The sequence below is a fragment of the Apus apus genome, chromosome 5, assembly GCF_020740795.1.
Source record: "Apus apus isolate bApuApu2 chromosome 5, bApuApu2.pri.cur, whole genome shotgun sequence".
In the NCBI taxonomy this organism is placed as follows: Eukaryota; Metazoa; Chordata; class Aves; order Apodiformes; family Apodidae; genus Apus; species Apus apus.
In genome coordinates, this window is record NC_067286.1 from 41414619 (window position 1) to 41441497 (window position 26879).

The following is a 26879-nucleotide window of genomic DNA, read 5'->3' on the forward strand; positions in this document are numbered from 1 at the left end:
GAAACAACTCGTCTTTTGGCAAACACAGTGCTGAATTTTGCCAGGTACAACTTTTGCTCCTTAATTACTTTTATATTTTTTTCTGATGTGATGTCTAGAACTGTATAGTGTCATTCCTGGGTTCTTAGCACCTCCTGGACTAAGAAAGGAGGGGTGGAGCAAACTCATGATGGCAGATATGTTTTAAAGGTCTCTCTCATCCTTTTCCCTGCTCTTCTTTTGGTGCTTTATTAAATAATGTTTTTTCTTCTGGAACAGCCTCATCTTAAGGGCTCCATGAAAAAGAAAGGCAAAACAACAGTAATATCTAGGAAAGAAAACAGCACCACACTGTTGAATATTGTTAAAAATGCTTTAATTACTAAAATAGACATTCAAAATACTCTAAGGTTCCAAACACCAGCTTCCTGCATTAGACATTTGACATTTGTGACATTAAGTAAGCATTGCCCATGGACAAGATTTACACATATGGTTAACAAGCATCAAGAATTGACATCAGGAAGAATGAGATCTGAAAGCCACTTGTGCTTCTTCCATCACCAATTAGGCAGTTCCCATTAGTTCCCATAAAAGACATTATGAAGGAGATAAAAACCAGGGCTGCAAGTAGAATTCTTCTCCTAAAAGGCTGCTTAGGCTTTTAGTTAAGCTAATAAATAATCTCATTGCACTTGGGTAAGTGAGGACTGGCTTCTCAAGATCCCCCACCTACCTTAAGTACTTCAGATGTAAACAGAAGGGGCTTAATTCTGCAATTTTTTGCAAAAGAAACCTTTGAGTCAAGTTTTTGTTTCTCTCATGACTGCAGGATCAGGCCCCAGATAGAGAGCAGCAGTTTTGCTTCATTTAATGAATTTTGCCACTGACAAATGAAGGCCCTGAGCATTCAGATTTAATGCAACTTTGGTACTGGGAAGCAGCTGCTCCCACCTAGTGCTTGTAGTACCAGAGTTTGAGGCAAAGAACACAGAAAAGAAACTTCCTCTGCATACCACCTGTCTTGTTCTAGACCATCCTCCCTTCAGGCAAAACCAAACCCTTAAGTACTCCCCAGGGCTAGTGTCTGTTCAGGGCAGATGAGCTGCTGCTGCTGCTTCCTTACATGTAACATCCCACCTTCCCTTTCTGTTTCAAATACAGCCTCAGTCCATATGGCTCTTAGCCCCAAGATCTAATACGAGTTTGTCATAGCACTGGCTCAGACTGAAAGACAACTTTTTTTGGATTAGATTAGCTAGTTCTCTGGAGCAACTCGGCCTAGCTAGTAACCACTGCATACAACTTGGTCTCCAAGAACACAAAAGTGAATACAATTGTTCACTGAAGACAAAATGAATGCATTTGCAGTCACCTTCTTGTGCAGACCCAGACCATAGCCTAAGTTTTGCCAAACACTAGGAAGGGGAATAAGAAATGTTTGTGCTAGAGAAGAGGACAGCCTCCAGGCTGCCTCCAGGACCACTTTCTTCATGTTCCAAGAGAAGCTTGTAGTGAGGGAGGAAGAGAAGTTTGGTGTGACACAGGAATTTTCCACAACAGATCTCAGAAGAGGTTCTGGTAAGGAGTACAGACAGGATGAGCATTTTATATTTCAAAGAAAAAGCCTGAATTTACAGCAAGGTGTAATTGGTGGGACAAGTATGGGGTAGCTCCATCCCCAGCCCTTGGACTCCTGTTGCTGACTGAACTTGTTCAATCAAAAGCACACCTTGCACCCTAGTGCCATAAAACCTGAGATACGAGAAGGGAGTAGGTTAATGAGTCATAGTAAAACTTGTGCTGCTGACTAGAAGAAGTGGACTAATGTTCACAGTAAGGCAAATTTCTCTGTCTCCAACCTGTTAGTGAGGGCAAGAGTAAGCTACTTCCTCCCCTTGCTGGGAATCACTAATTTATTTTCAAATCCATTTGCAGAGAAGGTAGCATGAGGGCAGTCTTTGGTTTTACGGAAGTGGGAAAGGTGTGTTACACAAATAGGTAAATGCAAATGCTTGACACCAAAGTGTTCATCACAGGAGATCAGAGGATAAAAGCTCCCCTTAGTCACATGCATAATACCTCTCTGTTCTTATGACTGGGGTAAATTCATCTTTATCTTACACATTCCATGGTGAGCAGAAGATAATAATTTTTTGCTTTATAGGAGCAAACAGATGAGCTAGCTGCCAAGTGTTCAAAGGGTGCAAAAATTGTCTGTAGCTGTTTCTATCAAGCACAATGCAAGGTCTGCACTCAGAGCCTCAAGGTGTTCCAAGCAATCTTCATGTTCCGTACAGCCAATTAAATAGGAAAACCAGGATCCTACAGCCCAGCTTTCTAGCCTGACAAGATGATTTATTTAAAATAATTGACTTTTTATTGTTTCTGTGTGTTTGGTGTGAAAAAGATGGCAAGATTCACTTTAAATAGTTATTCAAGTAGCTTCATGCTATCCTGACAGAAGTCTTGGGCTTCCTAAGCAGCTGCAACTCCTTCATTGGAAGCACTGTTCCTAAAGCTCTGCTGTATGTATTAAAAATAATTTCAGAGTGATGCAGGGCTGCAGCACTGTTTTGTGGGTCCAACTCCACTATATTAAAAAGAAATTAAGTTTAAAATGATTTAAAATGGACAAGGGATAAGAAAGCAAACCTATTTCTGCTCTTGTTTCTTGATGCTAATTCTACTCTCCCTATTTTCATATACTAAACAACTTAAAAAAAACAACCTGTTTCACCACAGCTCTGCATTCAGGAGGTTCCTGAGGAGACTGCAGGAAGTGGTAAGCCCAAACTTTCAGATAGGAAACCAGACCTTAAAGCTCTGACAAAATGGACTGTGCTGTTCTAACAGCTCGCTGGCCCCACAGGTCTCCCAGGCTGTGCAATGCTTATTTCCCTTGTGCTAGCACTGGACTTGACTCTGGTAAGCTGATTTAACAAACATTTGGTGTCTGAACTGGTTCACTGAAGAACCTGAGCACCAGCATCAGAAGAAAGAAGGTTGTGGGAGTGCCTTGCTGAGTGCAGAGAAACAGAACTGCCTCTCATGGCAAATGAGTTATCAGATCAGCCATTTCATCTGACTGCACCCTTCATGTCCTTGTGGGTGTAATGTGACAAGCAGTTCTTCTGGCAGTGGAATTTAAATAGCTGGCACTGCTGCCTAGTTGTGCCACCACAACTATGTTTTACGACTACCTGCTAAATTAATCAAGTTATCAGGTCTGGTACCCGCATGTATGGTGTAACTGCACAGACTTTTAAAGGGCAGCAAAACAAACACAGTCAGAGTCACATTCTGCTTAGGAAATTACTGCTAAGGAAATGCTTGGTAAATTACAACCTGTGTTTTAGTGAACACCTTTCCCAAAACCATGCCCAAAGTGTGCTTACAGCAGGCCCTGCTTCTTGAAAGAGTGGAGTCTTCTTGCAGTGTATTAGCTAACAGGTGGGTACTTGGAACACTTGAGGCTGGCAGCAACCAGAGTTGTTCATTTTTCTCCGAATGACTGTTGATGCCATCTTTAATTTCTGTACTTAGCATCTCATAAGCAAACATCAGTTATGTATGTTTAAAATAAAAGGGGGAGGGGAAGTAACGTGTCTGTAGTCTGCCACCACATACCAGCCACTCTGTGCTTCTGGCAATGGGATGCTACACTAACGTGCTGGTGAAAGCTGGCTTTGAGCCCCCTGTGAATACTCAGCAGGAGTTTAGGCCTTTGGACTTTCAGAAGGCAACTCTGGATCATTTATGGCAATCACAATTATAAATCATACTGTGGCAACTCATTATACACGATGCTAACCTGAGGTGCAGGTCTGTTCTATAGCTTTGGTCCATGTTCTGCTCTGTGACCAACTCCAGCTGAATGATGTACCTGGAGATACCAGTTTGCTTTCTCAGCCTTTTAGAAAAATGCTGAAGTCCACAAGAATGTCACAGCTCAATAGGTTAATCCCAGGGACTGCAGTAGGTGAAAGGTAGCACCCAAAGTCCAGCTTGTCTCTATGTTGTTCACTTTCTTTGTTAACTGTAAAGAAGAAGTAGAAGTTGTTCCTAACAGTTCTCTAGATTCTTATGTTGCACAGATGACAGCAACTACATTTAAAGACCCTGGAAAGCCTCAGTGGACAGTTATCCCGAAGTATGAACTAATGCATGTTGATTCATAAGAGAAATTTGGAAGCTGGCTTTGAGATTTATCTTTTTCTCACCTGTAAGAGCGTGTTGTCCCTGAATCCAAACCCTTCCTTTAGTAAAGCAGTGATGTAAGTGAGATCCATGCAGAGGAAAGGACTGGCTGAGTTGTACTTCTCCATGTTATCACAGACTAGAAAAGGAAGGGAAAAAGGGATCTCAGGAAAATAAAGGTGCTTTTATCTACATTACACATTTGAACTGAGCTCAAGCCAGAGCCCACTAGACACAGCCACCAACATAACATATGACACGTGATACATGTTACACAGCTGTTCTATAATACTGGAGAATAAACCATATAGTACTGCCACTTTCTCCTAACTCCATCGTAAGTACATCTTCTATTACAGCAACATAATTCACATAGCTCTTCTGAAGACTGAATCTCTGTTCAACTGGTAACTAGCATGGAGGTGGTTATTACTCAGTCTTTCAAGAAGACAGTATCCTTTGTCTTTCCTTGTCCAGTCTCCAAGGATGTCTCCAGTAACAGACTACACCTTCCAGGCTGTCAGCTGCTTTTACTTTTTTTTTTTTCCAACCACACATATCCAAGGACATGGAAGATGCTCAAACAACCCTTCCCTCGCTGCAGCTAAGTCTAGATTCCACGTAAAAGATGACAATGACTAGTAAATGGATTGACCCTAAGCATTGTCTTCTGGGCCTACTGTTACTGCCCTGGCCTATAAGCATCAAGAGCAGAGTTAACTTCTTTGTAGAGACTGATAAGCAGAATTTTCCTACTGTTGAAATGAGAAAGAGGAGCATTAATTTAGGATCACAGAATTGATCTCCTGATGCTCTAAAGCTAAATAAGTGGTTTGATGCTGGGAGAGAACATCTTAGCTGCATCTTCAGAAATAAGCTCTTTCACTATCCAGGAAAACAAAACAAAACAAAACCACTCAAACTTTAGAGCTGCATCCTCCTATTCCGAAACCATCTGAGTTTCTAGGGAGATTAAGTTTAACTGAAAAATCTTGAGAATTGAAGTCCTGTTTTAGAAAAATGTCAGTCCTGAACTACATAACTAAGCATTGTCTGATGACAAGTACGGTCTAATAATCATCATGAGGATGATTACAATTCAGTGGCAAAATCTTGCTCTGTAAGCTGAAGTTATAGCCATTAGTAGCAGGGCAAGGTGGGCACTCTTTTTTCACAGCAGGATATATAAAGCTAAAACAAGCATTCAGGAAAAAAGTCAGGGGGAGGGAAAGGAATGCACAAGAGACTGTCAGACTTAACCTCTGCTCTCTCCCTCCATTTTGTTAGACACTGAAAAGGATCTAAGGTGACAGGTTTACAGAAGTCAGCACTCTTAAACTCAAGAGAATTTGAGAAGGAGATCTCTATACAACAAATTCACTTTATTTTGTACTGACATTTACAAATTATCTCCCCACTCTAGTGGATAAAACTGCAAGAGGCCCTTGCTGCTCATCAGTACTTTCTTCTGCAACAGCTTTTATTAGCCAACACCTGTAACTAAGTAACATGACACGGAAGACATGGGTGGAATAAAAGTCAAACAACCTTTTTTTAAAATGTCAAACTCTCATTATATACTGCCTATGGACATTCATATTTTTGTTATTTCTCACCCCCATCAGTTTCCCAAGTCTCATGACTATTACCTTCTTTGGCTTTTATTTCAAAATCTTTGACTTCCAGAACACCTCCCTGTTCATAATCTGAAAAAGAAGAGGTGAGAAAACATCATCACAGACCTAAAAGCATTTATGTTCAATATCTAAGTTGACCCTGGAGAGCAAATTGGTTATGCTGGACTAGGAGTAAGATCTCTTGGTCACAGAGAACAGAGCTACAAGTATAACTGGAGCTTGGAGCACGACTCTCATCTGCTGAACTCTGAACATCAAACTACACGGACAGATACACATTTATTTCCTGAAGTCATTTTGTGTATTTCCTCTTTCTCAGCTCTTCTCCTTTTCCTGCTCCCCATGACTCCAGGGTTCCTCTGTCTACCTTCTGGTTGACATCCTCATACGTAGTAGATTATCTCAAACCAATTTACCTATCAGGTTGGTGTCAACTGCACGATCATAGTAATAGGAGAAAGCATAGAAGGAACTTCCACGAATCTCATTTGGTTGGTGCAGTTTCCCTTTGACAACCTTGAGTACTTCCAAGTAGCAAGGCTTGAATCCTGTTTCTCCTGCCAGGACAAACACAGATAGGGTGAGCCAAAGAGGGGTGGTCCAGGAGATGGAAGAATCAGTGACACTAGGATGAAAAAGCGATGAAGCAAAGATTAAAGCATCAGAACAGGCAAGAACAGCTTACATATCCCTTCTGTGATGCAGCAGGGCACCTGCGTGTAGGCAAGGACTCTAGATCACCATCATCAAGTGGAACTAGTCAGAGCAGATCATAGCAGTATCTGAAAGGTATGCTGAGCAAACTAGTGTAGATGCATGAAAAGCTTCCTCCACATCAGGCCCAGTGCTATGCTCTATGCTCAGCAGAGTCTCATTTACATTTGCTGCCACCTGCTAGATAAAACCTTACTTTCCCTCCCCATCCCACAATCATTTTATCAACCAACTCCACACGCACCAAATCTGCAACTCAACTCTCACATTTCCTGTTGTAAAGCAAAGCAACATCAGTCACCAAAGGATGAGTTCTAGTCACTGATGGCAGCAGCTTCACCCTCTGTATGCAGCATTAGGGATATTATGAAATAGTTCCACAAGCAAGGTACACTTTGGCCTACCAGTTATCATACCCTAGTACAACCTGAGTTTTTGCACTTAGCTCAAAACTGCAGAAAAAACTCCTATTTGGACAAGTAAAATAATGTTTTCTGCAATAGTAAGAGATCACAGCAAGAATATGGTGAGTACAGGCCAGCTGTGCTTAAAGCTTCAGACTTGACTTTGTCAAAAATCCCCATCTGTGATTGGACAGGTATACTTTGTAACCCAAGGTAACTGATGGGAGTGTTTTCCAAGTGAAAACTCAGTTTCTGGAGACAAGACTTATCTTACATGAAGCAGCAAGCCTCCTTAGTTTACCTTCTTTGTTGCCACCATACTGGTATTTTACTCCCCCAAAGTGCCACTCTGCCTCCAGCTGCTTTGGCAAACAAGAACTGCGGAACATTTGTCCGTCCACAGCTGGAATGAAACCAGAGGGGAGAGTCAGAACATGGTTATTGATCAATATGTAGAACCAGAAAAAGGTGAAAGATTGAGTACATTCCAGTAATTAACACAAGTCCATCCAGCTGGCAAGTAAGAGGGTGCCAAGACCCCAGGTCCAGGCTGGAAACCAGACAAAAGGCCCAAGGTCTGAGCATGAAGAATGGAAGGACTTAAGGTCAGAGACTGGAAAGGACCCAGGAAGGTGAGTGCATTCAGGTTAGCAAGTGAGAGCATGTGCAATATGGTTGTGGACTTCAAGCTGGACTAGTCAGTGAACCCAACAGGAGGCCTGGGGGAACCTGGCAGGCCAGGCAGATACCAGAGACCTCCAAAGTGGGTTTGGCCTAAGCAGCAGTCCTTCAGAAAAGTATCTACTCATGCTGCTTGTGCTTCTGTGGATTCTTGTAAAGCTGTTTGTGGCTGATCATGTCTATACATTGCTTCATGTGTGCATTTCTGGAATTTGCACTTGGTCTCACTGCTGGTTGAACCTGGAATCAGGGAAAAGCAGCTGTCTCACAGGACACCTCCTTAACAACTGGTAGCCTGTTTCCAGACAGATCTATAGCAGTGAAAACACAGAAAGGCACGAGATACAGAAGTGAAGAAAAGGGCAACGGGCTGCTGACATAAAACTAAGTCTAACAATGTCTTAAAAAATCTTGGATGTTTTATTGTGTGAACATACCTTCCATATCCAAAGCTCCAAGTATTGCTAATCTGGCAGCTTTTAGTCCAAACCCCAAATAGCTGCAAACAACAAAGACAGACATTACAGTTTTTCATTCTTGCACATCTGGGATGCTTCATCCATAGCCTCTTCCTAAATCCTGGAACATCCCAATCAAATTTCCTTCCTCTGCTTCCCACATATCTCCCCTCTCTAAAACAGCAAGTTCCGTTTGCAAGAATAATTTGAAGTACCAAAAGAGTTACACAAACTCAAGAATTACAAAGAGCTGTAAAATGGGTAAATGTAATACTACAAAAAGTGGATAGAAATCTTGCATCAGCTCTACAAGATGTTAATGAAAAGCAAAAATGCACAGCCTTAAAAACAAGGGAGAAGCAAGGTATGTCAGGAGTGCATGGGCAACAGGATGGCCACTCTCCTGTCACACATACAAGACTATGCACTCTTAGGGCGGAACTGATAGGGAACTGCAGAATCTCCAACTAAACAGGAGCTGTGCTTTTGTGTGAAAGTCACCTCTCTTTGACTCCACAGACTATCACTATACTCATTACAAACTACGACATGACCAACATTTGTGAGAAGATCATTACAGGCTGCTGGCTTCAGCAACACAGGTAGATTAAAACCCTGTTAGCCTTTCATTTATATCCCTGTGTTTGGCTACTTAGCCCTTTAGTCATGTCAATACAAATACTTACAGAATAATCACAGTTAAACTAACCTCCAGCTTCCTTATTTTTTAGATGATTTTCAATTCTAATGATTTTAACTGATCTAATGGACTGTATTGGTGAATACAGCAATCAGTTACACCAGAAATTGTAAGCAGTAGGAGAGGAGGACTACCAAAACAGGTTTGCTGTCAAATAAGCCTAACCTATAACTGACTGAGATGATAGTTTTCACCTCACTAGTAATGAGCTGAGACCAACTCTGTATTATACATGGTCAAGTTCTCATTGGACTCTAAGTCATGCAGGTAAACTTTCTGTATTTCACTACAGACATCTCAAACTTGTAAGGTTGATGCAGTAAGCACAATTGTGTTATTCCAGGCCAAGTATCCCTTCCAGCTGGTTCAGGAATTTGTTGTGCTCTGTGGTCTGTATCAGCTGCCTGTAGCTGTCTCTCTTTGGTTTACATCTGTCTAGATATTACTTTTTGTTCAGATGCTGAAGAGATGTGCGATTGCAAACCAAGAAGAAAAAAGTCTCAGGAAGGTCCTCTTTCCAAATCTCTGACCAGGTTCAGTTCTGACTAGTGCCACAATACCTGCCTTCCTGCTTGGTCCAGAATATTTGGCCTGAGTCCAGTAATCAGAACTCTTCTCCTTAAATACAGCAACTCATAATGCTTCCTCTTCATTTGACAGACTAATATTCCCTTGCCGTGCTATTAACCATGAAACTGGAATGTTTCCAATCAACTAATGTCATGCTCCACTTCAACTAATGTTTCAAGCAGATAAGAAAACTAGTAAAAAAGCTGTGGTGCCAAAAGCTGGTAATGGGATGACATGGCCATTTGTGGTTAGCTCAGGGGCTGCAGAAAGACTGATTTCCCCAAAGACAGCTACCTCTTTGCTCCTCACCTGTGGGTGTAGAGCTTGTAGGTGCTATTAAACATTTCAAATGAGGTAAGAAAATCCCCAGGGGCTTCCTTCAAAGTTTCCTAAAAATTAAGCAAAAGAAGAAATATTTTAGTTTGTATTAGGCAATAAAAACCAACCAACTTTTATGTACTATTACAGATATACCCATAAAGTTTACTGCAGTGTCATCTGATCTGCTTTGAAAACAAAGAACAGTTTTCTAATGGTGGCCTGTGAGGTAATATTTGCAGCATTTAACACCAAGTTCCTTATATGCATCTTTGTGTTATAATATATAATAAGGGAGCTCAACAGATAAGGGTGAAAATACTTTCCAATTCAAAATACCTGAATTTTTCAGAGTACTTACATGCTTGTATATACAGAGTCCCCACTGAAATAGCACTAGAAGTGCTATGAACTTTTACAAATCAGAATAGACAGTTCAGGAACTCAGAAGAATTAAAAATACAAATTATAGGCCACATTTTCACCATGTTAAATGTCATGCTGATATTCAAGGAAACACTGTGACCACTCACTCCCAGACTTGGAGCTGCTTTATCTCCTGCACTCCTTCAGTGCTTTCCCCTAAATGGACCTCTTGTCTCACCTCTTTTTTTCTTCCTTCCAGTCTTCCCTCTGTGTACACCTCTACTCCACTGGTACTCAGTCCTCACTTTCTTGCCAGACTGTCATATTCTTGTAAACCTGAATCACTTTAGGGCTCATTAACTGTTCTTTTGTTTCTAGTCCCTCAGTCTCAGTTTCTGTCTTTCCTCTACTAGTGACCTCATTCTCCCATCCCTTCTTGTCCCTGTGCATTCATATCAGACACCCTCTGTTAACGCTGGGCAAAGCAGCAGAACCTCAGAGAGGACTGATGCTGCAAAGTCCCTGTAGTTACCCTTCAAGTAACTAGCAAAAAACCTCCAAACAGATCTGGAATTGTAGAGTCCCAGACAGAAGCCTGCTCAAAGCTGAAAGGTCCTGGTCAGCAGTAAACCCTTGGGGCCTTTTCCTGCAAGGTTCTAAGGAAAAGTTTGAATCCTGACCTGCAATTTAGCCTACTTCACAGCTCTTATTTCCCAAAACCCTGACATACAACACCCTTTCCTGTTGGTCCAGTGCCCACTTCAGCAGGTGTTATCAACACAAAACAGAGGGTGAGTCGAGAGCACTTCAGGCTTTGCTCAACAGGATAAGGCTGTACATCATGTTTCAACATGACCCACCATTGCACAATTAAAATACCCTGACGTGGAAACCATGTGTTATATGGTTGCCAAACACCCTCTCAGAATCTCCATTTCTGTAAAAAAAAAAGTTCAACAAAGGGCTTCTTCAGAAAGTGGGACAAAACCAACTTCACAAGATCAAGTGAGTATCAAGAATGCTGTAGTGCCCTTCAAAATGTAATTTCCCCATGCAAAATTTAGACTTGGGCTGCAGTTCAAACCATTTCTACAGAATTCCTGACAAATCCAGCAGAGATGGACTGAGACCCAGAGAGAAATTCTCAAAGAAAATGAGAAGAAACTGAAAACAAGGAGGGATTCACTGAGCTATTATAAAGATGCTTGCTGCACAAGACAGCCTGCTCCACCCACCTCTCCCACCACCCCATAAATTTAGTGAGGCTCTGGTAGCAAACTGGAATGGGAAGGGAAAAAAAAAAGTAACTCAGAGCAGAAACTAAATTTCTTGCAATACGTAGGAAAACTCCCTGGAAATGTTCTACATTTCCTGAACACAAAGTAATTATGTGCACTAATGGGGCTTTCCCAGCCTTGGTCTAGAAAACAAAAGCTGTTTCTCTTTGGTTTTACCCATTTGCTTGCTTTCTTTTTTCTGTGTTGTTAGCCAGGCTCCTTTGTTTGCAAGCATTTATCAGCCAACTGCTGACGTCACAGGGAACAGCAATACAGATGTTCTGTGCATCACAGATGTTCTGCTTGTGCCAGTGCTGCCAAAGTAGCATCAGAGAGCAGAGCAGCGCTCAGGTTTCTCCACGGGCCTTGCAGTCCCATTCCGCACACTTTTAACCACTCCTCACCTCAAACCGCGGCAGAAATGTGATTTGGGTTGAGGCTCCTCCCAAGTCCAGAGTCCCAACAGTATGCTGGCTCTGGCCAGACAGCTGCCCTGCAAACAACATCACACTCAGAACAGCCCCGACTGCACAAACGCTAGAAGGTGGATATCGTGCGTACGTTCAAGCAACCGAGGTACCACAGGCACACAGGAGGGCTGAGCTGGCCTTCAAAGACAAAACACATCACAGAGAAAAGGTAGACAAGCTGAAGGAGTTACGAAAAGATTAATAGGAATTTCTTACTTGATTCTAATTCCACCTCCAAAGAGACAAAAGCAGATACATCTCTAGATATCCAGCAAAAGCTGGAAGTAGGATACAAAGTATCTCCTGCAAAAGATTACTGGAGTTCTGTAAACACCAAACTGCTGGGCAAAGGCAGCAGAAGAGGAAGGACAGAAAGAGCAGAATCAGCTCTTAAATTTCTCTTCACACAGAGCAGGTTTTTTTGCTTGCTTATGTATCTAACACACTGATTTTCTTTTCTCTTCACTAAATTGCATTCCCAGAACTTCTTACAGCCAGTTGGACTGAAGCACCAGTGCATTCCCTGTAACACCATTTTAGCTGCACAGTTCATGTTGGGATGAAGAACACTGTAAAACCTTGTTTCCCACCTTCTAACAGATTAGCAGTACCACTGTGAGGGACTAACAAGCCTTCCAGTGCCTCCTAGTCCTGAGGAAATCGCAGTACCTTCTGGATGAAATGCTTTCTTCTTACTACAGGTGGTTCTCCCCCTGGAACACAGTCTGCCCAAAACAATCCACTGCTTTAGCACTGGTGCCACAGTGGGCAGGAAAAGCAGGACATGGCAACCAAGGCAGAGGAACTTAGGGTAGTCACCTCCACAGAAGAGACTCAAGTTCATATTTAGAGAGAAGTTATACAGAATTAACTACCTGTCAAAAAGTTCACAGTGATCCAGGCTAAAATTCCTGTAAAGAGTGAAAAAAGAAAAGTCACTACGGAATATTCTCACAACCTTCTGCCTGCCCTTACCACCACTCCACATCTTATTTATGTAGCTAGGAGTCATTACTAACTTAACATAACTGCCCCATACTTCAGAGATTAATTAAAACTTACAATTAAGAGATACGATGCATTACTGACTCATTAAAATCTCATACATTGGGATAGGTAGAACATTTGTAATATCTATGCAACTGCAGCATGCACAAATCATGTCTATTACCCAAACAACATAGAAAGAAGTAATGAGCTGGCACAATGCACAAGTTTCCTTGGGCACTTTTTCCTCACCCAGCATTTCAATTTAAATTCCAATTCCAAAAACTTCATACAGACCACCCTATGTTTTGATGTTGTGGTTTCTGTAATTACACTATAGATATAGAACTACATTTTTCTAATCTAATTGATGAACTCATCAGAACAGATTATTTTTAATGCTGATATTGCAGAATTTACTGGGCACTTTCCATAATCTTCCTAGGTTTCTATATATCATCATGTAGACTTTCAGAGGTGGACACCTTTTTTTTTTTCCACCACTTCCCAAGAGGAGGTTTCAGCTGGTTAGCTTACATTAACCTGCACACTTATTTCTGAGATGAGGTTATCTTCTGGAATTGCAGAAGGTTTTGGATGAACTTTCATATAGGTAACTCATAAAACTCTTTGTGTATTTGCATTTGTTGCCTAACAGATGACCAAGTAATAAACATCTCCCAAGAAAAAGCAGAATTTAATTGTTTCAAACAGGGCTAGAAACTTTCTGTTTTTTCCCCTCAGGGCAGTGAGCATTTCTCTTTCTTTCTCATGCCCATTAGACATCTCTCTCTCTCTCTTTCCCCCACTCCTCTTTACTTGGGCTTTTTCCTTCTTCTAAAATGTACCTTCATAAGACCCGTCCATGATGCTAACACTGTCCTCTGGAACAAGAAATGGTGATTCTTCAAAGACTTCTCTTACCTGAAGAAAGAAATAACTATTAGATTCCTTGGTCTGAAGAGTCTTGTTCTGATGGTGACAGAAAAAGTTTTCTTTTTCACGGCAGTATAAAATAAGACAAAATTCTTCTTCTTTCAAGGGCCAGGAAAGAAATAAAAAAGTATTGTAGGTCTCTCCCTCATGCCCTCTATCCCCATCAAGACAGAGGATTTCAAGACCATACAAGAAAGTCTGTGACATCTAGTTTTGTACTAACATGGGATTACAGTCACTTTTCAGAGCTGAAAATCTCTTGTGCTAAATGGAATAGAGAACTAAGTCATGAAAGATGAAACAGGGAGAGTAACACTAGTGCTTCACAAAAGGTCTTGGTATTACCTCTAACAGCAGAGCCTGTGCTTTCTCTTCTGACAGCAAGCGCAGACCAGCTGTGGCTTTTAACACTACCGGGGTCTTCTTCCAGAGATGAGGTGGCACAGCATCTATGGCCATGTCCAGCAATCTTTTGACAGTTTCAGCACCCTAAATGGAAAAAGGTACTGTTTTTCTGATAGTTTCCTCCTACAGTTCACCAAAAAATAGGCCTCCCAACTCCTCATCAGCACTAGTGAAACCAGTATTCAATAGCAGAAGATACCTCACTCACACCCAAGATAAGGGTAAAAACTTTGCTAGATATCTCATAAGAACCTTAGACAGAATGACTGCATCAGAAGGACGTGTTTATTCAGAGATATATCTTAGGCAAGAGAAATGTCATTGCTTGGGGAAAGTATTATTTGAGAGGATGAAGGGAGGCAAGGGAACTGTCTATCTGAAACCTAGATATCTTGCAGTATGATTAAACTAAAAGGTACAGTTACTGACTAAAGCTGCAAAGGTCAGAAGGAATATCTGTAGATACTCCACAAGTACTGTAACTAAAATGCCAACTGTAGAATGGTCACCACATGATGTACAGGCATCACTGCTGGGCTGTCAATTACTTACACGGCTCTAACAATGACAGTTTGGCATTAGCAATAAACATTCTCCTGTGAAATGTCTAGAAATTTATTTGGGGGTGAATTTTTCTCTCTTACCCAACAAACAAGACAATTTAGTGAAATAATGGGAGCTCTCATAGAAGTTTAAAAAAATCCAAAACCACTCACTTTTCCATAAAGTTGCTCACTCAAATTTCTGTAGCAACTGAGCAAACAGAGAAACCTGAAACTCCCCCTATCCTAGCTCAAAGACTGCTAAAGCACACAAGGGTATCTAATCTACCATTTCTGTGGCACCTCCTTTAGCTGTGAGAGAGCTTACTGGCAGCACAGAGTATCTGGAAAATGGCAGCTCACTTCAGGACTGGCCCCATGTATCACCACAGGATTATTTTAGCTCTCTGCTCTGTTGCCCATTTCTGACTCCTGATCCAATAGTGTGGCATGGAGCAAGAGTACTGTCAATGAATTCACACGCACCGCCACTTGAAAAATCAACATGACTGCACCTAACTTCAACTTCTTATTAAAACTATAAATTTGTATGTTAATGAATGCATCTGACTGTGAAAGATGAAACCGTCTAATTGTGCTGTGAAAAAACTCCATATATAAACAAAACTACAAAAGTCCTGAGGCAGTAGAAGAGTAACTGCCTATACCTAAATCATTATTCAGCTAAAACTGTAATAAAATATTTGAACTGAGAATGACTGAAGCAAGTCCGACTTATCACTGAGCACTGGCTTCAAAGCCGTGATTCCGAAGACAACAACAAAGAATCAAAACAAACAAATTATTGGTGGTCTGATGACAGAAGCAAAGAATACACTTAGAGAAGTATTAAGGCCTGAATTAACCTGTTAAGTGCATCTTTATTCTTGCCCTTCTCTGTAAGTTATTAACAAAATATAACTTTTGTAGATACACATGAAAAAATTAAACATTTTTAGGAGTCAGATAAATTAACTCTCATTGCTTGTCAGTGTAACATGACTAAAAAAGAACCCTCTCAGCCTTAACTCCCTACTTGTAAACCAAACAAATCAAAACCAAAATATGGCTCTTTAAATTGTGACCAGCACTGAAAATTTCAACCAGAAGGAAAATCTGAGAAAATTTTTAGTAAATGAGACAGGAGTACATATATTCACTCATATTTGGGGTAGCTACAGGGGAAATAACACTGCATATGGATGCTGCTAGAGCCAAAAATCACTTTGTCTTTGAAATTCTCAAAGGAATATAGTCTAGTTACACATTAGCAATTAATTAAGCCATTATTGCACTGATGAAATGGGTAAAACAACAGCTCCTATTTCACTGTGTAGAAACTAACTGACAGAAATAGAGCAACAGGTTTAGAGAGACAACAATAGAACCTTTACATCTTTTCTTAACTCTCCGCAGTTCCAATTAGTAACACTTGAACTGCTTGGTAGAGTCCAAATGATATTAGTAGAAGCAGGACGAAATCATAGGGAATGAAGGACAGCCTTACCTTTTCAGGCTGATCAGCATAGGCAGAAAGACCTGGCTTTACAGATTCAAAGATTTCCCCTTCCAGCTCTGGAAGGTTTTCTGCACAAACAAAAATGTGAGACAGTCAACAACTCTTTTATTTTTCTTGTTTGTTTTTGGTTTGATTTTGGTTTTTGCTTGTTTCTTTCAAATTGTTTGCCTGCAACCCCTGTAAAGTGACTATTCTTTATTTCCCCTTGCAAACAATACTGTTCACTTTCCAAAACAAGCACTGCTCCTTCACTTCAGGAACATATTTAAGAGAATGTTGCCCTGGTACCCTCCAAGTTCACAAACACGTTGTTATACTAAGAAGTATATACATTTAACATTTGTAAACTACAATGAGCTATAGCAACGTAGTATGACTGTTGTATAATCTTAACAAATTTTCTTTCCCTTCCTGTTCCCAAGCTAATTGCAAAATGTTAATTAAGAGACACACACTTAACTCCTGATTATCTTTATGTGATTCATCAAACTCACAAACACAGAAGAGCTTACTGTGCTCAAGCACTTGGCTGCAAAACCAAACAAGTGTGACCACTGCTCCCAGAGCAGGTTTGGTCTAGAAAAAAAACCCCTCTTCAGTGAAGTTGGAACCTGAGCCAACATTCTCCAAGTGCATAGACTGACACAAGGTCTCACCTGGGCTCTTCTGCACAAAGGTGTAAATGTGAATCCGGGTTCCAGTGCTTCCTGCATCAAACATTATGCCATAAAAAGTGTTGGCTTTGGCATTTATAGGGCACATGTTAGGTGGAAAGAAATCCTGAAACCACATCACTCTGTTTGAATGGGAAAGAACAAAGGACAAACTGGAAAATGCCAGTGCTAGAAAGATGGGAAGTCTGGAAGATGCCATCTTGCCAGGACTCCTTGAGGCAGTCAAGTGTGGATCAGCAATCACAGAGCTGCAGTAGGTTCTGTAGAGGAAAAAAGCAGGAATGGAAATTACCAAGAGCCCTCTCCTTCAATAGTCTGTAGGAAAAAAAAAAAAGTATCAGTCTCTACACGCATATTCTGCTTCTAGATGATTTCCTGCGCTTAATGCTGCAGCTGCATCAGTGATTTGTTCTTTCAGACAAAAGGTTTTTTCATTTCCCAAATGCAAAAGAGTTAAAATAGTTTGCTTCCAAGAATTTCTAGCTTTTACTGCATTTAGACAAACTTTTCTCTGATGTGGCTTGAAGGTCATTATCATTTACAGTCCCTCAAACCTCTGAAAAGCCCAAATGGTATCTGAACAGACGCATCACCAAAAGGGAGCTCCGGGCAGAACCCCTTTATCCTAATATTTACACATGAGATGCTGTGGCAGAAAATGAGTGTTATTCAGAATCACAAACAAAGAATTTCATCTCGAGTTAAGAGGAGCTGCTGGGAGAGATCGGTGCACAGAGTGAAGGCATATCCTTCCAGCAGCGTCCTTGCCCCCAGGAGAAGCCTGCACTGCACAAGAGGAACTGAACTGTAAGGTGCACCTGGGCTCTGCCTCTCAGTACTTTTCCTTACTGTCTTCATTTTGGTTTTCTGTTTTCTCCTGACACAGTTTTCATTTTCAGAATTATGAAAAAATGCAGCAAAACCTCACCACTCTCACACCTAGACCAGTTGCCCTGGATACTCATGTTGCTTACACAGGTTCAAACAACAGCTTTAATAAGCCAAGGCCCCAGAGTTGTGTGAAAGAGCATTTGATATCAAGATACAAGTACACCTCCTCACTGTTAACATGTATCTCTTTGCTAAGAGATTAGCCTAAGAAATGCTAATACAAGAAAAATAAGGGCACAGAAATGACAGTGTTCATTAGCTGCTCAGGTAAAAGGAGGGTAATATAGAGGTATCTTTGTTATTTGCAAGAAAAGAAAAGCAGAAAAGAGTGTGTGACATGATCCCCACCTTACGCCTGCATTGACAAACACACAGAGCACTCAGCAGACAGAAGGAGGAAACTGCTCCTTATCATGCTCCAGACACTCGGTAGCACATCATCTGCCCACAGAGCTGAAGGTTCTGCTTCATAGCCTGTCCATCTGCTCTGCCCAAGACCCTTGCCCAGCCCTAGCCCTTAACACCTGATTGTTTTTTAGTGAGCTGCTCAGCCCCACTATGGTCATTCTCTGGAAATATCTATTTGCCATCTCTATCCTACTTTTACTCATTCCTAGCCTAACCCCAGCTCATTTCCTATCTGTGTGAACCTGACATAGTCTCTATTTCCACACCCTTCTCGCACACCCAAATAACTTGCTCACCTCCACTACCTTTTATCTCAGACTTAGCTGTATGACTTTTATTGTTCGACCCTTCACCTTTGTCTGCAGTTACAGCAAACCGAGATTAATTTTTAGTCAACTGCAGTAAACAAGGTCACACTGGGTCATTTCTTGAGTGTCTCTCTAACTCTCTCAAGCATTCAGCTATCTCCACAGCAAACAAAATGCAGAGCCCACTACAGAAGGGTAACCTCGCCTGTCTTCTGTGACCTTTACTTGTATCCTCCCGTTTCTAGCAAGTGCAGAGAGCTGCAGGCAGCAGCACAAGCTCTTGATCCACTCTGCCTCAGAAGCACATGGAGAAGGATAAGATGTGACTTTATTACTCCATAAACAGGCAATAGCCCTGGCTACTGTCTGACAGATCAACTCAGATCAGCAGTTTCTAAAGCATGCGCATTTTATGTGGAACTGAGTAAAAACTTAATTGTCACCTGTAACAACTTAAAAGTTCTGTCGTGAACAGAACTCATTTAGCAGCTTCATAGCTACAGGTTTGTAATAAGATGCAGCTGCGACCTTGAAGACCCAGCAGTTACAAAAACATTCAACTGTCTTATCACCCTTAGTTAGAACACACTGACTAGTTAAAAGAAAGCTTACTGAAGGAAAAAAAAAAAAAAAATCAGTAAAAGGAAAACTGGCTTCATCCTGGCTCAAACCAGGACACCACGTTTGCTTCATCCCAGCAAGGAGGGCTACTGAAAATCCAAGAAGCTGCATCATTTTAACAGAACATAAGCCAAATCACTGAGTACTGCTTTCCAACTGGTCAGGAAAGGTGGTGTTATTCTCATGCAACGTAAGGATTTTGCTTACTGAACCATGACAAATACAACCCAAGCACCTGCCTTAGGAGCAAACTCGAGTCCTGTTACAAATGGCACATGTGACACTTATGCAAGCCTCAGAATCCCTCATGATCCAAAAATATCTGAGCAACTGCCGTTGTTAACACATACTCTTCTTCCCAGATCTGCTAGTGAATGAGCCTTAGCCTCCCATGAAACACTTCCTTGCTGAACTTCTCTATCCCTTCTCAGACATCCACCACCACTCCACACTTTCTGTTCTCTACTTCTGCCATGACTTTTTTTTTCCTTTCACCTTTATCCTCCCCTAAAGATGAAAACATAAAATTTAGAATTTTACTTTTTCTCCACCATTGCTAAAAAATGAAAATATAAAAAGCCCACACAGCCTCTTCAGTGAGCAGCTCAAGTCATTTAACCAAGTGCACTAGCAAAGCAGCATCCACAAGAAGCATGAAAACAGACGACCAGAGTAAGAAGTCAGAGGGGAAATGAGCAGACCATAACAGAAATGGCAATGGAAAAGGAATTTGGAAAGACAGGTTCAGAAGAAAGGAGGAAAAAAAAATAGGTAGACAAGACAAAAAAGAGGTAGACAAGAGATCAGTTACTGAGAAGGAAAAATATTCTCAAAAGAGTTCCTGTCAAGCAACTTAATATCCTAGCTACTATCACAGTACAACAAGATGGATAAAATGAACAACAGAAAGGAGAAAACAGGGTAACAGTAACATGAGCACAAGTTAATTAATACAAGCAAGCAGCTCGGCAAGTAAAACACACAGATCACCATCAGTAGGCTCCAGTTACTGCCTTTAGAAATAAGCAGTAACAATTAACATCAATCATAAGCACATTAGGCACACACCTGAAGCAGGACGACAGCAACAGCTATTCCACTCCAGAAATTCCTAAAGAAAACCACTTTGGACCGTCATGACAAGAGACACTGCGCCTGCACTTCTTCTCTTCACCTTTTATTTCAGCTAGTAGGAGTGGACTATGTATAAGGCAAATTACAACATCAGGGAGACACATGTCAGTCAAGCTGCTTTTTTCAAATTGCAGTCTATCACTGCGCAATACGAGCAGTGAAACATGCTCAGATAATTACATGGGATGAATTTCAAGAAGGTGAAAGTTAACCAAGTTCAACAAGTTAGTAAAACATTTACTCAAACATTATAGTTGACCTCTAGGGCACCAGTGACACAACGACAGACACTTATTTCCCAACCCAGAGAAACACATGTAAATACCATCTGTATAAGGCAGATCTTAGATACTAAAACAAAAAGTTGAAGCACATCCAATAGAGAGATTTGGGAACTACAGAGACGGTACGATCCAAAAATACTGGGATGCTGCAGAGGGAGTGCATGAATAGGAAGCAAAACAAGAAACCAAACCAAACAGCCTCAGCTAAACTCTCTTTAAAAAACAAAAGTAAAAACAATGCCAGAATAAATAATAAGAAACCTTAAGACAGCAAAACACAACCTTACTTAGGGCTTGAAACACACAAATACGTACACTGCTGATTTTCAAACAAGGAAGTCTCACACATATAACTGGAACATCTCTGACAAAAGAACATGCAAAACCCAAGCCACAGTGACAGGAGCATCTCCCTGTAAAAACAAATGAGCTTGTCTATTGTGAGTGGAAGTAAAAGCAGTGTACCTGAGATACACAAGAATTCTCCTTCTGTTTCCTAAAATACCACTGGAAAATCTTTAGACATAAAGAAAATATTAGAAAATTATTTGAAAGATTTAGGATTTATAAATACTTAGGAAAATATTTTAGGAAACAAAATAGACAAACTATGTCACTAATTTCATATTGTTATTTATTGCTCAGGCACACAAAAAATGATTCAGGATGGAAGAGTTATTTTCTGCACTACAACAGTAACAAAATCTGTTTTCCAGATGAGGAGCTCTTAGGCTAACAAGACCCATTTCCCAGATGAGCAGCTCTCACTTAACAATCAGGACTAGACAAACATGATTTAACCTTTACTTTTTTTCCTGAGAAACAAACATTAATTGCATTTTTTTTATTTACTTAAATCTAGTAAGAAGAGTTTTCTTGGATTATTTTGACAAAAATTTAAGTTTCTTAAAAGAACAGTTTAAAAACCTTAACAGAAAGCTGAATTCGTTGGCAGTACCTCCCAGCATTTCCATGAAGATAATGACACAATATTCTTCACACACATAAATTTGGGGTAAAATTCTGGATCAAGAGCTTTAAACCACAGGGGAAAAAAAACAAAACAAAACAAAACGAAGAGAACCAACTCACAAACACGCGTTATCAGCAGTTTTAATCTTTTTTCCCGTACTGAGGCTCCAAATACACATTATTGATTTATTCCCATTTCTGGCCAGGTGTGTTTTCAATCTTCCCATCTCATCGGGCCACAGCAGCACTGCTCCCGCAGCCCGCCTCCTTCACAGCCCCGCACCTCGCACGGCACCGACCGGCATTCCCGGGCTGTTTTGGGCGCAGAGAGCCTGGGGAGACGGCTCTTCCTTCCCTCAGTCTCAGCGGCGCGCCCCGACAGTCCGCAGGACACCCGGGGCACCCCAGCTCGCTCCCCCAGCTCCGCCGGGGCTGTCACCGGCACCCCCAGCGCCAGAGCGTCCCTCCTCTCTCCACCCCCAAGAGCCGCGACCTAACCCTGAGCGCGCCCAAGAAACCCCCGCTACCTTCCTCTCCTCGCCCCAAGCCAAACTCTCCGCGGCTCCTCCCCGCGCCCGGGCTCCCGGGGCGGCTCCCGCCGCGGCCGGCGCCGACACCCCCGCGCCGCAGGCACCGGCCGCAGGCACCGGCGCCTCCTGCTCAGCCGCGCCCGGCTCTGACTCCCGCCCGGCCGGCAGCGCCGAGAGCGGCGGAACCGCCGCCTTCTTCCGAGCGGTGCGCGCCGCTCCCTGACCCCGCCCGGCGCCGCCCCCACCGCAGCTCCCTCCCGGGCGCCGGGAACGGGGAGGGGCGCGGGGCCGGGGTGCCGCCGCCCCGCAGCCGCTCCCCGCCCGCCCCGCAGCCCCGGGCAGGACGGCGGCCCCCGCCGGGCCCCCTGCCCGCGGGGGCGGGGCGGCGGCCGGGGCGCGGTTTCCATGGCAGCGCTGCCGCTCGCCTCCCCCCGCCCCGCCGGCTGCGCGCGCTCACCGGTGGCTCCGCGCGCCCGCGGCGCCACATCCCGCCGGGCCGGCCCGGCACGTCAGCGCGCCCGCGTCACGCGCCCGTCGCGCCAGTTGCGCGTGGCGGGACGCGCCGCCCGGTTCCCGCGGGAACGGGCCGGGGCCGCGGCGGGTCCCGAGGCGGGCGGCGCTGCGGGCCCAGAGCCGGGCCGCGACGGGCGGGGCCTCCGCCGCGAGGGGCGGGGCGGGCTGCGGGGAGACGCGGCGGCGGCGGGGCGGTCGGACCGGGTGACGGCGGGCGCCGGTGGCTGTGCCGTAGCGGCTCCGCCTGCTCCCGGGGCCGGCGGCGGCGTGGCGGGCAGCCCGGGTCCTTCACGCCGAGCAGGCCGGGCCGGGCGCGGCTGCGGGCGGATGGGCTGGCGGCGCCGAGGCGTCCCGGGCCGCGCACCGCGGAGCCGCCCGCCGGCTGCCCGGGGCGGGGCGGGGCGGGGCGGCAGCGGCGGGAGGCGGGAGGGAGAGCGGCCTCCCCGCTGCTCCCCGCGCCTGCCCCCTGCGGCGGGAGCGCCGTGTTCCCGCACGGATTCTGGGGGAGCGGTCCCGAGCCGCAGCGCCTGGCGTGCACGCGGAGGCTGAAGCTTTTATTCGGCTTAAAAACGGAGAAACCTCAGAGGGAATCGCTCGTTTTAAGATACCTGGAAAAGGTTTTGGAGAAAATAAGAGCCAAACTCCACTCGGAATACAACGAAGAAAGGGAGCCCTACGCTGTAGCTTCCATTTCCTCTGTGGCATATTATTTCACTTTAGACTTTTTCACGTTTTGCAGTTAGAAAATGAAACTGAAAATGGAAATGAAAATAATTTTGACATCCTATATATTGAATAAGAAGATGCAAAGCTCTGGTGCCCACGATGTCGGTGAGGTCAAATGGTAGGAGACCAGGTGTCTTGCTCGCATCGCATTCAGCCTGTCCTGAAGACCTTCTCAGATGTTTTTTCCAGATTCCTGTTTTTGTCTTTTTTTTTTCTCCCTTTCTAAACTGCTTTTTAAAACACTGCACTACTATCCAAAACACTAAGGAACAAGAACCTCTGTCCGTGTAGTTTTAATTTTTCACTAGAGTAACAGATCTGTCAGTTTTATAGTTTAAGCTTACATTATTTTCTGTGGTTAACACAAACGGTTTTAAACATGGTTTAATTGACCTGAACACTGCAAATGAGGGGCCTTTCCCCTCTTTTTTCATTAAATTTGAAGAGGAGAATGCTTTTTTTTTTTTTTTTCCTCTTCATAGTTACTGTTTCTTGATTTCTCTTTTCACAGATTGAGAAACTGAAGCAGGAGCTGATTGGTTTGAAACAAGAAGTGCAAGAAGAGAAGAGGCAGCTGGTGAATTAACTTTTTGTCCTTAGAACAGTAGGATCATCTGAGTGTGCTGAAATGAGGAACAAGCTAGGGCAGTTACCTGTTACAGGTGTTGATGCAAAACTATTGCATGGAGAAAGAGTTTAAAAAAAATTGTGGTGGTGTGGCAGTTACCCCATGACTCTCTAGTCTTACATCAGATAGGAGTAGGAATATTTTATAGCATCTGAGTATAGGAACTCAGGAACTGAGTATCAGGAAGTCAGGAACCAGCTGGGCAGGGGCCAGGGGCACTGCAGAAACAAGTTTCAGTTTTATTGAGATAAATAGTAACTGCTTTGAATTCTTTCATAGTTCCTCATTCATTACTGTTCAACCAAGAATTCTTAAAAATAACTGATAAAATAACTTGATAATCTGGCTTCAATATAAAACATAGAACTGTGTTCAGCTGCACTGTGGGACAGTTTCTCTCATCAAGCAGACTCCACAAGGGACTTTTGCTCTCAGATTATGAAGAGCAGAAAAGGCAGTAGATGATAGATGTGTTGGGTTGGCCCTGGCTGGATACTAGGTGCCCACCGAAGCCACTCTATCACCCCACTCCTTAGGTGAACAGGGGAAATAATTTTTATCAAATCAGACTATGGTAATAAGAAATAAACCCAAATCTGAGCTTTCCCTGTTACAGGAGCTGGGCTTTTAGCTGCAGATCAAGGGATTCCAATAAACTCTGATTCCAACATAAAAATCTAGCTGTGTTGCTTCTTGTGAGATACTTTAACCTTTTGGAAACAGTGATTTAGCAGTTTGAAAAAGTTTATACACTTACTATTTAGTAATTTTGGATGTGCACCAAACTATACTGTTTGATCTTTTTGTGTCAGTATCAGAAGAAAAGCAAGTGGAAGTAAATTTTGGTAGTGCTGAGGAAGACAGAGAATTAACTTTGCTCAGTGCAGTGGGATTAATTTTGTTCAGTCATTAATAAATCCCTATCCATCTTTACCAAACAAGTAAATAATGTATATTGTGACATATATTTCCTTATAATAAGAGTGCCATAAAACAATTGCCCAGAATTAAAAAGTACAAATACCCACAACCATATTATTAAAAGTGTACTTTATGGCTCATTGCTGTCTACTTAAGAAATGTGGTAGCGTGACTTCAGAGGTGCCTGAAATATGGCTTTCACTGGACAAACAGCATTAAATATAAGCTGTGAACTGAGGCCTAAGAGGGCCCACAGAGAAATCTAAAATTGTGTGATTTTTAATGTAGTTTAGGGAGACCTAATGCTTAGAGTAGACTATCTGCTTCTCTGTGTTAAAAGTTGTTTTTTTTTTAATGATATTTAAATTTTGTTAGCAAAATTTAATTCCATTAATGGAATTTTAGCAAATTTTGTTAAGGTTATTGCAGTGGAAATAAGAAATGTGTAACTAAATGATTGATCCATCAGCTTTTACGGTTCCAATTTGTGCAGGTATTTAACTCCTTTTATGAGTATTTGCCAACATACAAGAGGACACAGCTGTAGAGTATGAAAGCTGGTGGAATGGAATACAAGCACTTCATTTAAAGTTGAGCTGCAATTAAACCCGTTTTAAAAACAACCATGACTTTTTTTTGTTTGCTTCTCCTTGTTCCCTTTTAATGGTAATGATTTTGCCACAAAACACAATTCCATAGTAAACTGAATCATGTTTGGTTCCTAATGTTGATTTTGGAAAGTGTACTGCAATAGCTCAGGTGCCCTGGCATTTCTTGTTTCTGTTGGTTTTAGAAAACAAGTTTGATGTGGGATTAGAAAGCTGACTGAGCATGAATCACCATTAGATGAGGATTACTCTGTTCTTGTGTCTTCCTCACAGGAGACACACCAGAGTTTTGGCTACTTCAGCTCCAGCTCCTGACAACACTGAAGAAGAAAGCAAAATTGGATAAGATACTAAATTATACCAGGCTATCTAACATCTTCTCAGTCCTGTTATGTATAAGTGGCTTGTCTGAAGATGTATATTAGTGTTTAAACACATAAATAAATGTGCATGTGTGACAAGAGGGGAATTTTTTATTTATTTTTAAATTGGTCATGTTGTATCAGCAGGCATTGCCGAGGTCCAGTTTCCGTGGCAAGCCGGGAAAGAACATGACACACCAGTATGATGTAGATTCAGTCCATGTTTATTAGGCTGCGTGCAGATTATATAGTCTTAGGACAGCGTGTATGTCACCCACGTGGCAGAGCAAGGTTTTGAGTGGTTAGTGTACACTGTTTACATGTCCCCATTCCCCTTTTAATTGGTCCCAACTCCAAACCCTTTGTCCAGCCCCCCATCCCATTTACCACACTACCTAACTGCTGTATGTCATCTTCACTATCTCATTCCCACAGAGTGGCCCTCACTGTTTCTCTTGTTATCTAAAGTTTCTCATAATCATCACCAACTAGTTCCCACAGAATGGCCTTCACTGTTTCTCTTATTATCTAAAGTTTCTCATAACCATTCAGCACAGCTAGGGCCCCAACATCTCCCCCTCTTCTTTCAAATACAGCATTCGCTATATTCTGCATACTATTTTGTAAGCATCGCAATAAACAAGGTAAGCAAGCAAGTATAATAAGTACAAACACACCTACTACTAAAACCTGATGCAAAATACTAACTACCCATGGTCCCAAGCCAAACGACCTTAACCAATCATCAAGCCCACGGCTGTCTTCCTTTAGGTTATGCAGCTCATCCTTCAACTGTTCTGTTTTCTTCTGGATAGATTCAGAGTGATCAGAGAGATTCATGCAACACATTCCTTCAAAATCCTGACATCCATGACCGTGGGCCAGCAACAGGAAATCAATCGCGGCCCTGTTCTGCAATACTGCATGATTGACGCTAACGACATCTTGAGACAGTTGACCCAATATCTCAGAGGTGGTATTAAGTTCATCTTTGGCCCAACACGCCATCTCTTTTACGGCGGTCATGGCCCGGGCTGCGGTTGCTCCGGGAACTACCAAAGAGGTGAACACCGTTCGTAGCTGTGACCAGAAGACTGGTTTTCCCACTTTACTGCAATCCAGCTCATGCAACTCTC

At 42.6% G+C, this 26879-nt stretch overlaps 1 protein-coding gene and 1 long non-coding RNA gene across 7 annotated transcripts; one reads left to right on the forward strand and one right to left on the reverse strand.

The window, feature by feature from the left end:
• Positions 1 to 338: 338 nt before the first annotated feature.
• Positions 339 to 22710, reverse strand: ENTPD5 (ectonucleoside triphosphate diphosphohydrolase 5 (inactive)). 6 transcript variants are annotated; one of them, XR_007889714.1, is made up of 15 exons: positions 21983 to 22418; positions 16820 to 17097; positions 16152 to 16231; positions 14043 to 14186; positions 13610 to 13685; positions 12650 to 12685; positions 11709 to 11797; positions 9653 to 9732; positions 8053 to 8114; positions 7236 to 7337; positions 6233 to 6373; positions 5829 to 5885; positions 4203 to 4318; positions 3794 to 4018; positions 339 to 1557 (listed from the first exon to the last, which is right to left on the reverse strand). XR_007889714.1 is itself a non-coding variant. In XM_051621533.1 (15 exons), the coding sequence occupies exons 3-15, from the start codon at positions 17034 to 17036 to the stop codon at positions 3932 to 3934; spliced, it is 1287 nt and encodes a 428-aa protein (XP_051477493.1). In that variant the 5' UTR covers positions 17037 to 17097; positions 20134 to 20265; positions 21983 to 22035; the 3' UTR covers positions 339 to 3931. The 6 variants fall into 6 exon arrangements, 5 of the variants coding, with proteins under 5 accessions (XP_051477493.1, XP_051477495.1, XP_051477491.1 ...); XM_051621533.1 differs by adding an exon at positions 20134 to 20265 and having other exon boundaries at positions 339 to 4018; positions 21983 to 22035; XM_051621535.1 differs by lacking the exon at positions 21983 to 22418 and adding an exon at positions 22443 to 22710 and having other exon boundaries at positions 339 to 4018.
• Positions 22711 to 22945: 235 nt separating this feature from the next.
• On the forward strand, positions 22946 to 23795 carry LOC127385633 (uncharacterized). Its single transcript, XR_007889715.1, has 2 exons — positions 22946 to 23342; positions 23736 to 23795. It is a non-coding gene; the product is annotated as an uncharacterized LOC127385633 (long non-coding RNA).
• Positions 23796 to 26879: the final 3084 nt, after the last annotated feature.

Excerpts from the sequence above, each read along its gene's own strand:
- ENTPD5 (XM_051621531.1), bottom strand. The coding sequence starts at position 22,392 with ATGGAAACCGCGCCCCGGCCGCCGCCCCGCCCCCGCGGGCAGGGGGCC. Across the intron at positions 8,115-9,652 it reads TACAAGCTCTACACCCACAG|CTATTTGGGGTTTGGACTAA; the intron begins GTGAGGAGCAAA and ends TGTTGTTTGCAG. Across the intron at positions 4,319-5,828 it reads TGAAATAAAAGCCAAAGAAG|TCTGTGATAACATGGAGAAG; the intron begins GTAATAGTCATG and ends TTCCTTTTCTAG.